Raw genomic sequence first — 14,891 nt, forward strand, 5'->3', positions numbered from 1 at the left:
GCTGGTCTTTAAATAAGTTGTGAATGTATATCGATTTTAAGTTAACATTTTCAAACGCTTTCTTTATTAGGATTTACTAATTAATTTTATGTTTCACCAAAAAGATAAACAACTGCATCCTTGGCTGCTGGGTAGCGATGGATTTATTCCATACCTAATTGAGCAAGGTTCTGGAAAAAACGGGCTTATGCCAAAAGAGTCGCTCTGTTTAACCTTTGAAAATATGGTGCATTACCGTTTAGATTTTTGGTACGGTATTTAAGAAGATTTGACACAGCGTTTGCATTTTGAAGGACGAGCCGCGGCAATGTCTTTGTGCAAGCACACAATGATCGCCATTACATGGCAATCTATGCGATGACTCAGCGCCTTGAGGTGCTGGCTACTGCATAGAGCGCCCCTCTGCGATCTTCATATTTTTGGACGCCCTGGTGTGACTGGTGTTGAATGTAAGTGCAGTAAGTGTATTTAAGACTAAACCGTGGACAAAATCGCAACTTTTAAATAAAAAAACGCGCGTCTTAATGGTTGAATTTTTTATATTTTTTAATGTGGCAATATAATTTTCAGTTATATGATTTTATTTATACGCGATTTACTTTTTCGCAATTTATTAAAATAGCAAACCTTATATTGTCAAAAGTACATAACGTATACATTTTTAATGAAATATTGATTATGCCTTCAAAATATATCAAAACGATCATTTCGTTTAAAGATTACCATCAAACGTAACAGTTAACAGTATAAAGCGTTTTCGTCGATTTAAAAAAAAATACGTGTATTACTTACACGTGTTTTAAATAAACTTAAGTTCTAAAGTCTAAATGAAAAATGGCAACGCGTAAGACTTCATTCTAAAGGACCCCGGTTAAAATTATGTTTTTATAATTATTTAATATATGCGCATATCTTATAGATCTAAATATTAGATACAAATAATATAATTTCTCACAATAAGGACAATATGTGCCCAACCCTGTTTAAAGTGTGATGACTAGCGCTTATCGCACGCTAAAAGGGCAGTCTATATCACTCACTATACGGTCAGTCTATATCACTCGCTATACGGTCAGTCTATATCGCTCGCTATAAGGTCAGGCAATAACGCTCGCTATGAGGTCAAGCAATAACGCTCGCTATAAGGTCAAGCAATAACGCTCGCTATAAGGTTCGGCTATAACACTCGCTATAAAGTCAGGCTTTATCGCACGCTATAAGGTCAGATTACTAGTTTATCGCTCGCTATAAGGCCAGGCTATAACGATTGCTATAAGATTAAGTTATATCGCTCTCTATAAGGCTAGGCTGTATCGCTCGCTATAAGGTCAAATTATATCGCTCGCTATATGGTCATATAATATAGCTCTCTATACAGTCAGTCTATATCGCTGGCTATAAGGTCAGTCTATATCGCTGGCTATAAGGTCATATTATATCGCTCGCTAAAAGGTCAAGTTATATCGATCGCTATAAGTTCAGTCTATATCGCTCGTTATAAGGTCAGATTATATCGCTTGCTATAAGATCAAGTTATATCGCTCGCTATAAGTTCAGTCTATATCGCTCGCTATAAGGTCAGATTATATCGCTCGCTATACGGTAAAGTTATATCGCTCCATATATGGTTACGCTATATAGCTCGCTGTAAGGTCATGCTTTATCACTCTCTATAAGGTCAGGCTGTATCGCTCACTTAAGGTCATGTTGTTACGCCCACCATAAGGCCAGGCTAGATCGCCAACTATAAGATCATACTCTATTGATCGCTATACGGTCAGGATACATTGCTCACTATAAGGTTAGGTTGTTTCACTCGCTATAAGGTCAGGCTATATATCTTGCTTTTAGGTCAGGCTATTTCAATAGTTTCAAGGTTAGGCTTTTTCGCTCACAATAACTTCAGGCTATATCGCTCACTATAAGACCAGGCTTGATCGCCCATTATAAGATCAAGCTATATCGCTCGCTATACGTTCCAGCTACATTTCTCCCTATAAAGTTAGGCCAAATCGCTTTTAAGGCGAACAATCTTTATTTTGAAAAGCAAGTGCTGTATTTCGACGTTTGAAATGAAACTATTACATTTACCTTTGAAGCTGAATTTGGTAGTTTCACAATTAATTTGTTTTGATATCGCATGTTTTTCGAAAGTAAACCATCGTTAATGCTCTAAAATCATAAACATCTTGCTGCTTGAGGACTATTTTCCACAACCGCATGCTCATACCTAATACCCCCGTCACACCGGACTGGCGTCCTTACTGCGTCCTTAAGGCGACCCGGGTCGCAGTGAGAACGCCATTGCCGCCGGAGGAACGCAGACAGGACGCGAGAGGACGCAGTGAAGACACCGAAAAGTGCTCACGACGCGAGCCCACGGCGACCACTTTGAACATGTTCAAAGTGGTGGCCGAAGTCCGGCGTTCTGTTAAGGACGCAATAGTCGTAATAGGGACGTGGTAGGGTCGCTGTAAGATCGCCATTGACGTCGTGTGGTCGCCGCTCAGACCCACAGAAAATGATAATTGACTGCAAGGCGACCGTACGGCGACCTTATTGTGACTTTAGTACGTCCTTTGTACGTCTATTGCGTCCTCAGAACGACTATGGTGTCCTTACTGCGACTTCATTGCGTCCTAACGGCGTCTATTGCGACCCTACTACGACTTAGGCGTTCCTACAGCGACCCCAGTGCGTCTTTAGGGACGTATTAAGGAAGCCGCGAGGACGCGCAGAACGCCATAAACCAGGACGTTGGTGTGACGGGAAGGCGAAAAACAGCATTTTTACCAAAAAAGTCATTGGCGTCCTTACTACGACAATCAGAAATTTCCAGAAACGCAGTCTTAGGTCGCCGTAGTTTAAGTAATGTTCAGCGCTACGTCATTGTCATTTGATATTTTCGCGCAGCACAGGTAGTCATTTGATAGTCTTAGGTTATAAATAGATTAGGAAAAAGTTAAACAAGTGTCAGAGATGACCTTCCCTTACTGTTAATCTCAGCTAATTCTTCTCAATACACGCCGTAAGGACGCAATGAAGTCACAGTAAGGACGTCATAGTCGTTCTGAGGACGCAATAGACGTACAAAGGTCGTACTAAAGTCACAATAAGGTCGCCGAAAATCTTGGAGAAATAGAAATATGAAAAGTGTGCTACTTTTCTCTTCACAGTTAAATAAGAATCACTTACGTTTTACAAGCACAATCTTCCCGCAATTAAAACTGTTTTTTACCATAGTAAAAGCTCATATCGATGTCTTGAAACAAAAACGATGCGAACTTCAGCTGCACAGCAGTATAAAACATTTTATTATAGCGTCAAACAAAATAAAAATAATCATTCACACACTTAACAAAATATAGTTTAAATAATTTAACAATTTTATATTCAAACTGTATATTCAATATATAATATAGAAGCAAATTATCGGTTAATATGAAGCGTGCTGTATAATACTATCTTTGATAAAAGAGTATCAACACGTTAATGATACATGTATAATATGCGACGCATGCGATCCCAACCGCCGCACCGCTAAACACGACCCCCGGCGTGATATTACATTCTTCCAGGTTGCCTGGACACCGGGTGCTGCTTAAGCTGCTGCTGTTCACAGAGGTACCGGAAGTTAGTGAAGTCGGTGTGGCAACTGAGGTACCGGAAGTTTGTGCAGTTGTTGTGGCTACTGAGGTACTGGAAGTTAGTGCAGTCGTTGTGGCTACTGAGGTACCGGAAGTTAGTGCTGTCGTTGTGGCTACTGAGGTACCGGAAGTTAGTGCAGTCGGTGTGGCTACTGAGGTACCGGAAGTTAGTGCAGTCCTTGTGGCTACTGAGGTACCGGAAGTTAGTGCTGTCGTTGTGGCTACTGAGGTACCGGAAGTTAGTGCTGTCGTTGTGGCTACTGAGATTCCGGAAGTAAGAGCAGTCGGTGTGGCTACTAATGTACTGGAAGTTAGTGCAGTCGGTGTGGCTACTGTGGTACCGGAAGTTAGTGCAGTCGGTGTGGCTACTGAGGTACCGGAAGTTAGTGCAGTCGGTGTGGCTACTGAGGGGTCTGATGTTCCATCCTGACAGCTCCCGGAGTACTGTATCCGTGCAGACGTTACATTTAACCAAAATGTGTGCATATCTTGAACGACTGTACATCTACAAATAGACCGATGCCCGCGTTAGAACTCAACAGGCCTACTATTCAACAGACACTTACAAACGATTTGTTGATTTAATCCGGAATTTGGAAAACATATATTGACTATCTACAGCGATCACTGGTAGTGATTATTTTCTCTGTAGTTTAACATTTATGACATATTTTAGAAAATCATGAAATAAACGGAAAAGTTATTAAGCAGACATGCATAACTACGCAAATAAACTTTAGTTTGACCTTTAATCGTTAACTTTGAACTTGAACTTGAACTCGAAGGAAGCCACTACGAACGATTCACCGACTTACAAAGTTGAAAATGTGCGCCAAGTTATTTAAATTGCTTTTAAATTCATTTATAAGAATCGATAAAGAAAATAAATTCCTAACTTTGACCTCAAAGCTTGACTTAAATGTAGCCATATGACTACGGCGTGCCATACCGTCCTATGTTGGTCGACATTTGTAACTCGTGATTTCGTAATGAAACAAAATTAATATTTTAAAATATTTTTTCCAAATAATTTCCACTATAATTATCATACTTATTACCATAATAAATATGCATATACTTCTGCCTATCATCATTTTACGTACGAAATATAAATTAATATTAATATATGTAATTATTGAGCCAACTTTGAATACATATCTTTTTCAAAATAGCATAATATATATTGCAGAATGTTTTCGTTGTAACATGATTTATTTTGCGTGGTTTGGAGATAGACCGACGTGCAGTTGCTGAAATCGGAGTGGTGAATATGCAATGAACTACTGTTTGAAATCAGATTTAGCTATATGAAGTATATGTTTACAACTTATTAGCTTATTGCTACATGCAATAACGTACACTATGAAGATGGATGTGTTGTGATCTGCTATGAAGCTAGGTGCAGTCCAAACAAACTCCACGGATTTCTTCAAATCGGCATTTCTCTGGGTAAGTGAAGCCTCCTGCAAATACAAGCAATACAGTGTATGTTAACATTTAAGTGCCAGCTAATTATTTAACAAAGAACATACATGTAATTACAAATCATATAGTAAGGTGATTTGCATGATAAGGATATATTGGTCAATCACATACAATTAAACAAAGATATGCTGTGTCATGGTTCATCTTTTATATCAATAAATAGTATTAATTGCCAATGAAAAGTGTGCTACTCTTAATTTCAGGGACTTTAACCCCAAAATAAAAATAAGCACCTTATTCGTTGCGTGTCTATTTAAAGCCGCCCGAGTTGATGTTGCTATATTTTTCCATTTTTGTTATGTGTCGCTAAAAAGTGATTATGAGTCAAAATGTGTTTGTATTTATGTCATGAAAGTGATCAAAATCGGTCAAGAAATGCCCAATTTTATGACAAATATAGGGCTTTTCAATTTATGTGCATGCGCAGAAATAATTTAAAGTTAAACAAGCGCGGGTCACATGTAAAACCACGTGACCATTGCATCATTGTTTACAATGCCATTTGCATGAATGATGAATAATCATATCATTACTCGTTTACAATGGGACAAGCAAACAGACAGGACATAGCACCTTAATGTTTTTGCAGCATGATTCTTGTCAATATCTATGCATATTACTCGACAAATTTTAATAATCTTTCATCAAGCTTGATAAAACACCTTTTGGTTTCTATCCACAAATCGGCCTAATTGAATTCGCTCTGATCTGAGAAATCGTTTTTATGCAATCAGCTTGCATTCTGACTTTTTACGAACATGATATTCAATGCACAATGATCCTCGTTTATCCATTAAGACAAAAACATGTTTTATAATCACTTTGCTTGGGCTATCTGTAGACTAATTCGTTTGAAAATTACTTGTGTTATTTAGTAGTTCGTCTTTGTTTTGAAATGCGCGGACGTGGAAATCACGTGAAATGGGCGCTCACGTGGCCCGAAGCGTGCATACATCACAGGTTAATAAAAGTCTTGAGGATTCCGTTATGTACATGATTAGGTTTCGTATTGTTGATGCCTTTGGCATCTTTTGGCAAAATTTTTGCGAAAATCAGTATGGAAGAGCTAAGCTTTAGAATGTATCTCACGACTACTGATCCATTCTGGTAAGTTGAGATAACCGCATTGTTGTGAGAAATATCAACTCGGGCGGCTTTAAGTAGACTAGATGAAATAATGCATGCTCAGCCAAAACAGATACTTTGAAATCTTAATCCACTTTATGTGGCTTCTTTTAAATTGTTATTCTTTGCAAACTTGATCACAGAATCAGAGTTGATTCGTTATGGGTCTGTTTTAGTAGACTAGATGAAATAATATATTCTCAGCCAAAACAGATACTTTGAAATCTTAATCCCCATAATGCGGCTTCTGTTAAATTGTTATTCTTTGCAAAATTGATCAGAGAATCCAAGTTGATGCATATAACATACGTGAGCACTAAACAGGTGATTCTTGAAGATCCCATATAACTACGTTTGAATTTAGCAACTGTTTTTGTTCAATTTATTAGGGAACATAAGGATTTCTAGTTTTATTGCGTAATACGTATTTTCACCGTTTAATAATTTATTTAATTCATTAGGTCGTCGTTAAAATTATTATATAATAACTTGGAAATGAAGCTTAACAAAAGTACGGTGTTGTCTTGTTTATAACTTCAAATGAGCCAACAATTGTATGAATACTGGGGTACATCAGATGCATTGCAAATATTAAGTGGGTCTGGAGTGCGTGTTAATGTTTATGTGTTAAATAACAACATTTATGTGAATTTCAGCGGCATAGCCTAACTGAAATAAAGTGTATACCTATTATTTATTGTGCGGTCCTTAAGTACCTGAGGTGCGTTTAAGCGTATATTAAGATAAAAAATAAATATGTTGCTAAAGGCATTAGCATAATAACAATTAACTTCGATAAATTGATAGATAGAAGAACTTTGGTCTAACCTTTAAGCAAAACTGATTTTTATTTCAGTTAAATGCTTGGCAAAATGGATGATTTATAAGGGAATGTATACTCTGGACACATTATCCGCTAGACTAAGTAATGGTCGCTTTAAGGCAAGTGACGGGTCAAATATCTCATAACGGACAATACGTTCAGCACAACATTCAATATAACAATGAGTATGAACACCATATTTCAGTGCAATAGTTTTTGTTCTTCGTTTGTCTTTTTTTCTCTCTGAGCGAGGCAGTTGATGGGGAAATTGATTGAACAAATATTGATAAATTTAGTAATGCATCGTAAAAATTACATACTAATAATAGAAGATGACATAATTAAAATAATTAACAATGTTTGTTTTTTTAAACTTTTCCAAACTGAGATGTGTGAAATATTTAACAACATCTGGTTATACAAGTTATGAGTTTTATTTTTATTTACTTAAATTCTAAGCCAACAATGTTCAAAGAAGTTTCCCAACGTTCGTGTTCTTTTGTTGGAAAGTTTTTATATCGCTTTCGCTCAATGTAAATTGTAAACGTACTAGTAGACAGATTGTGAGAAAATAAGACCAGTTTAACCGGTATATGAATTGATTCGTCTGTTGCAGTGTATTTTCCATACTTTTTCTGATTATTTTTCTACCCACCTCAAATCGGATTTTATTGAAAGTTTTGCATTATTAGCTTCCTTTTGTGCGTGGTCCACCGTGCGTCGTGCACCGTCGACTTTAGCCTTGTGAACAATCTTGATGCTTTAGTTATTGCAATATTTTCATGCGCTTGTTTGGAATATTGATCCCAATGATATCTAGATCGAGTTTGAAATTATGTCTGCCGGGGTAAATAACTGATGAATAATATTATAAAATGCGCCGCCGTAAAACGTCACTCATTATTATATGAAGCCTTTTAGACGAGACGAAATGTATCACTTTTAAGACAGCCGACTACAAGTGTATTGTTTTTACCCGGCCATTTAATAAAGCAATAACAGAAATTTAACTAGGTCGTTAACTTTAAATTTGATAAGTGAACAAAGAATCGGCAACATTATGCGCTGAATTACGTGGATTTGCGATCTTTCTCAAAGCAGGTGGATACGTACCTGACCACATTTGTTGGTCAAAAGGACGGCTCCCCGGGCACTCAGGCGTCCAACCGTCGCGAAGACCTTTGGGTCAAGTCGGGCCTGACATAGGAAACCCTTGAAGCCCTGCTCTGCGAACCACTGCAATATCACTGAAATGTCAACGTTGTACCTTTTTACTAACATTTTACATGCTTGCTTTAATAATCATTATCAACTATAACTAGTTTGGTCGTTTTCGGCTCCATGCCTATTTAAAAGTGCCCCGGGTAATCTCAAGTATATAACAATCTTCCCTGGGTACGGAAAATACACATGAAGGCTCCCGGCCATATTCCGGGATCATGTGTAGCATATTTTCCGTACAGAGGTACTTTATAGTATACCTAAGAGTAACCAGAGCCGACAACTACCGAGTGAACCGAAAAATATCAATAAGCGTGTACTACCTGATATGTTTGTTGAACAGCTGAATGTGTCTGCTGACAGCTTGATGGCGCCTGGAGGTGGTCCGGTCTGGGACGTGCTGCCGTGTTGCGGGTACATGTCGGCACAGGCAGACTGGCGGGCTCCTGTACTGGCTCCGAACACAACAACCGCAATACAATGTAGTACCAGTAGAAATGTCTGTACGTGATCCATAACCGACAATATGCACGTAGCATTAAAAGGTAAAAACTAGCCCAAGGAATTTACATTCCAAATCGTTTCACTGACACACCTTGCTTTATCAATTCAATGTACACTGTAATGCTAGTAGAAGAGTCGTGACGTAATCAATAACAGAAAAAGTACGTAGTATTAATATTAAAAAAAAATGTAATGTTTAAATTCGTTTCACTCACACCCGTTTCTTTATCAATTTAATGTTGATTAAGTACAACAAAAGTAAGTGCATATGGTTGTTTTCCTATGTTTTTAATGTTGCTGTAATCGCTTCTTATGTGGGAATGAGTTTCGTAACGATTATAATGTTAACACCCTTTTGATGGATTGAAACGGATGTATTACACCCTGCTGCGTGACCCTATGCTAACGACTTAGTCTTCTTATTTAAAGAAGTTTCACCGCATTCCGTTTTGTTTTATAATGGAAAAGCGTTTAATTTGAAAGGATATTCACACCTTAGTATTGCATCGAGTTCGGTTGATTGCGTCTGAGTACAGGATATAAAGGACGTGACGCTTAATTAAGGTAATCCGGCGCTTATATTTTTTAAAGCGTTTGCAAGCTCTTGTCCGATTGTTGTTTGCTTTTTGTTACAACAAATAAAATCATGCAGGCGGTGTTTGTGGATAGGTGCTTACCGTTAGACGTGTGTGAGATAGACGGATTGTCACAAACAAACAACATTTCAAATGCGACAAACAATAATCAGAAGTGCCCAGCATCATACATAAACAGTTTTGCGTCATTGTGCGTGCCACTCTCGACAACGTTATCTCTTTGGCTTTGACATGATGCTAGCTGTCAATAAATTATTCTCCATTTTATTATCAACCTATCAGTGTTCAGACAGCCGATTAAAAGTGGAGATGTATGTACCAAACTGTACGTGTCACAGATCAATACTGAAGGCATTACCAGTTTGTTTTTAATTTGAAGAAAAAGTTGGAAATATTTGTAATGCATTCTAGATTTTCTGAACAAAATATAAGATCACAAACATCTCTTCACTTCTTAGTTTTAATTCTGCAATAATATGTTAATGTCCACGCTTCCCAAGCTGATTACGTTGTATTGAACATGATGTATACGTTTCGCATGATTTTAATAAGCATAAAGAATATTGACGAAATACATGTTTATTTGTAGCTACAACTTTTTAGCGTCACAAAAACCATTAAAGTCGGCAGTAGGTTTTGTATTACAAATTTAACATAACGCATCTTAAATTAGAGACATTGACTAATATATGATTTAATAGAACACTTTTTAACGTAAAGATAAAACACTTGTTGCGAAAACAAAAGGTAGGTAAATAACGTGTTTTAAGATCGCCAAACTATGCATATTTAGGTAAATGAATTACTTTACTACTTATATCGCGGTCATGATATTTCGTGATTGCAATCAGGGGTGGATCCTCCGAACCATGATGTTATGAATCTCAAGCGCATCAGAATTTAGGAAATACAGCGAAGAAAAATAAAGATAATTAAAAAGAAAGTTTTGTAGTTCAATAGTTCGGAAGTTGAGAAGAATATAATTCAGAACACGTTGAAATTAATCGTATATGGAACTGTTTGCCAGGAGTATGTGTGAGTGTGGTTTGCTGATATTATTTGGTGTTACACGAGTTCAAGTTGAATAGTTGAATAGGAATCATGGATACAATGCACGTATATATATTATGTAAAGGGCCTGGCTGGGGTTCGAAATAATGATTTCCGGATTGACTACAGAGCACTCTACAAACTTAGTGTACATGGTCCGGTCTATACTGCTTGCCGGGTCCGGCTTGCAATGAATTTGTCTAACCCGGTCTGTTCTTTGTAACGTTTAAGAGTTCTACTGTATAGGAAGGAAAATTAGGATTAAACTAATCAGTTTAATATCCCAGAAAAAATGTATAATTTGCTTATCTAAGCATCCATCTTTGTATTGTGTTCATTTATTGTTGCGTGCAAGAGATTCGGATTATGAGGATCAGAGCGAACTGGAGTTTAGTGTTTAAGTATGGGTCTTCACTATTTTTGTCATTTGAATGTCACTTACATTGTTGTAGTTGGGTAGGGGTTGGAAATAAATCAAACGCCGCCAAAGGTTCGATGTTTTTTTTTGCGTCCGAAAGTTTATCGGAGTTTCTAAATATATTATATATTTCGACAGCCTGGGAGAAAAGGAAAGCATGGTCAGCAATTTGAAATACATTTGACTGGGTTTTAAGTATTTACCAATATATATCTTGTACACTTATTAACACCCATTCTCACTGGACAAAAAAGTATGACACACAGTAAAGTGCTGTGCGCACACAGGACAAGGGACTGTATCTCACAAGAGATGCTAAATGCACATACAACTCAAGGGACATAAGCACTGGTACATGAGACATAAACACATATAGTTACACTAACCTATTCTACACAGACCGTCCACTGTTCAAATTGTCTCCATACATTTAAACTTAAAATAATTTTTTCACAGAAAAGGAAACATTTGTTATTTAAACAATTACAATTTTATAGAACGCACGACCCTAGTGAAATATTAATAGGGGCAATCTTATTTTTTTTAAACTCGAACCTCGAATAACCACTTACACATTTATGAAACGCACATGACACATGAAGAAAATAATAGTCAAAGGGGATTTGCTAATAGTATTCCTAAATGCAATCTTTATACGAATTGTCGCCCATGTTCCACGATATTTAGTCGTGAAAAATGTAGCACATGAAAACACAAAATTATACAATGTTTAAAACTCATAAAAGCTTCATACATTTAACTATGATGCACAAACAAACACAATTTTGAAACATCCCTTTATTAAATATTATTCCAAAATTGTGTTTGTTTGTGCATCAGAGTAATATGTTTAAAGTTTTTATGATTGTTTTTCAATTAAGATGTGTTTGAGAGACTTACTTTTTAAAATTGCAGGATATATTTTGAAGAGGATGGGAAATTCTGTCCTCTCTCTCTAGTGTTTGTTCAACGATGCAGACTGATGTTAAGTCCAATCATAAACATGAATTGATCCGCGACAAGATTCTGATTGGTCACTCGATTTAACTGCGTTATTTCATTTTAAATTTACTGTTCATGATTGCATTTACCAAGACCGTGTAGGCCAATCTCGTGGTTTATTCCAACCTGTTGAGTTGTAAAACTGTTAGGTATTTGTTGAACATTTTGTACACTTGTATAATGAAATGTGTATGAACTATTTTATTAATTGGAAAATTCAATTCATTCATATTTCATAGCATTGCATGTTTTTTGTTCTGTTTGTAAAAGTATTGTCAGTGTTTTGTTTAGGTCTTTTTCGTCATGGCTATATTTGTCAGCGTCAATAAAGGAATCTAACAGAGCTATGGACTGTGTATACCCTGCCCACAATCCAACACTCAGTACAGTGTCTTATATGTGTATCGAATTGCATATTGTTATTATTCTATATATGTAACGATGACCAGAAATAGTTAAAGTTGTGTCAGTTACACTTATACTCTGTTTCCCTCAATTTCGATTAATTTGTCATATATTGTCCGTTTTTGTATAACTTCGCCCTGCATTTCAGCCTTCGTTTCACGGTACCTCGATAGATAGCGAAATGAAAATTTTAAATCATAATTATGTTTAATATTTTCTAAACCTACTAGATGAATCTGGTTAGTGGTTAACAAATAAAATGGAAACAAAATTGAAAGTCAGTATTGGTATTTTCCATGACAAGCACACCGCCATCTCCATCGGTGGCAGACCGATCTCCAAATTAAGATTCGCTGACGGCATTGACCCCATAGGTGGCACCAGCAATGAACTCTAGACCTCACCAAAAGGTTAGCACGGGGAAGTCGACGATCATAGTAAACAGCCCGAATAACACCAGTGCAGACATCAGCATGAATGACAAGAAGCTTGAAGAAATTACCAGCTGCAAGTACTTGGGAGGTCCGAATTAGACATGTCACTGTGACAACAACTATGACCATATTGAGCAGACTGTGGACAAGCATCACCATCAGCTACCCCACCAAGCAAATTCTATGTAAGTCCCTCGTAATTTCAAAACTACCCCTTGGCTGCGAAACCTGGACACTTCATTCGGGCACAGACCGAATGCTACAGGAATTGAACACAAGTTGCTACGATGACTGCTCCGCCTCTAATACATAGAGAACAAGACCAACGAGTATGTCCGGAATATGGCAGCAGCACTTGATGATCACAAGAACCCTTCCTGGCGACCATCAAACATAGAAATCTAGCTTGGGTCGGACACGTGACCAGGCACAACTCTCTTTGCAAGACTGTGCTTCAGGGCACGCTAGAGAGAGGTCGCCGTCGAGGCCGCTAGAAGGAAATCTTAAATCTGTAAATAAAGGTCTCCTCCATAATTCCACGATTTGTATGAACTATATAATGTAATTTTATGCCTAAATATAGACGTAAGATAATATTTTTCAAATCTAATCAATTTATGTATGCTGCAAGTGTGGTGCTGTGCTTTCTTTCCCCACATATAGCCCTTTAAGTGATTCTTTCCATAGACACTGAGCGACGAAGTTGAGAGAAGTTGGATTTTCCAGCTCCAATTCGATCAACAAGTTGAGGTAGTCCTGAAGCTTCATTTCAGGGCTTGCTTTTAACGATAAAAAGCAAAAATAAATGAAAAGTAATACTGAATTTACTCGCCGTAAATTGGATTCGAATAAATACAAAACGCCGCATCAGAAACCTGATATTGTCCCATCGTATCTTTACCGAAATATTTCAGCTGAAACCAGAAGATTTGCCATCTTAAGTCGAACTAAATAGCTGCCCAACTTGCGGGTGTGTAACCACCTGAAAAAGACCATTGGTCGCATTTCTCGTGGAATTTCATAGCATCGCATGCATCTTTTGAGATACTATATCAAAGGCAAAATTGTGGTTCACCTTGCCTAATCCAGTTTTCGATGTTGGTCTTGCCACACTCTCGGAGCTTACCAGTCATTCTGAAACATATGGTTGGTTTATTTTTCCCTTTTTGATACTGTCTTTAAAGATTTGTATATTAACAAGATTACCATGAGGATCATTGAACGTTTACCTGAGAAACGGTAGTTCAGTGGTATAATATTCGAACTCTCTAGTTGTGTGCTATTTTTAACGACGTGGCTTATTTGGAACTGATTTTGCTGTAGAAGTCTAAACACTGTATTGATATCCCAGGATATAATTTGTAAAATACCAATATAAGACTTTACATAATAAATTGCAGTGCTATATGCGTTCTTGATGCAAAGAAGATTTGAAAAGTAGATTATATGTATGGCCATTTAAATGACCTTATGGTGTTGTCAGCTTGGACCAAGAGGCATTGCCGGAACAAATCCTGTATAGGGCGTCTAGATGATACTTAATACCAAATATGAAAGACATAGGCAATGCGGTCCATGCATGATGTTATACGGTTTTCAATAGATATGGCAATATAAAAATGGTGACCAAGGGTTGAGGTCTTTCTTGATATTGGTCACATAACTTGAACAAACTTTATAGAGGACGTCTAGAAATATGAAAGCATTGAGCATCGCAGTTAACGATAAGAAGATTATTTTAGATTTCCCCTATAAAACTGGTGACACCTGTGGCGTGGCCAGTGTGTACCCAGGGACCTAATTTAACACACTTTGTGCAGGACCACAATACGATCTTTCATATTCAATACCAAACATATGGGCATTGCGGATTCATGATTTGAAAACACTCGGCACAGAACCGCTGTACGATGTTACATAATCCTTACTACACCTTTCACTATATACATATAAGGAAAAGAAGCTACGTACAGGGGTCGACAAAGTTTGACTCAAATTGCATAATGCGAACACAAAACACTGTCACTTGACAAATACCGAAAATTTCGGCCTTATGGTTTGAGATTAGATTACTTTTGTTTTCACTTTATACACATAAGGAAAACATATTACCCACAAGCCATTTTAATATGTAATCCAAGGGCAAAATTTGAAGAAACGTGTTAGAAGACCTCTATACGA

General features: G+C 37.2%; 1 protein-coding gene across 2 annotated transcripts in view; it reads right to left on the bottom strand.

The window, feature by feature from the left end:
- Positions 1-8,937, bottom strand: part of LOC127837682 (uncharacterized) — a 112,067-nt gene extending 103,130 nt beyond the window's left edge. The window contains exons 1-3 of one of the 2 annotated variants that reach the window (XM_052364947.1): positions 8,625-8,937; positions 8,194-8,327; positions 5,007-5,110 (exon numbers count right to left, since the gene is read on the bottom strand). In XM_052364947.1, the coding sequence (XP_052220907.1) occupies positions 5,007-5,110; positions 8,194-8,327; positions 8,625-8,817 (431 nt within the window). In that variant the 5' untranslated portion in view covers positions 8,818-8,937. The remainder of the gene's footprint in view (positions 1-5,006; positions 5,111-8,193; positions 8,328-8,624) is intronic. The other variant, XM_052364946.1, reaches the window with a different exon arrangement.
- Positions 8,938-14,891: the final 5,954 nt, after the last annotated feature.

This window comes from Dreissena polymorpha, chromosome 7 (genome assembly GCF_020536995.1).
Source record: "Dreissena polymorpha isolate Duluth1 chromosome 7, UMN_Dpol_1.0, whole genome shotgun sequence".
Lineage (NCBI taxonomy): Eukaryota > Metazoa > Mollusca > Bivalvia > Myida > Dreissenidae > Dreissena > Dreissena polymorpha.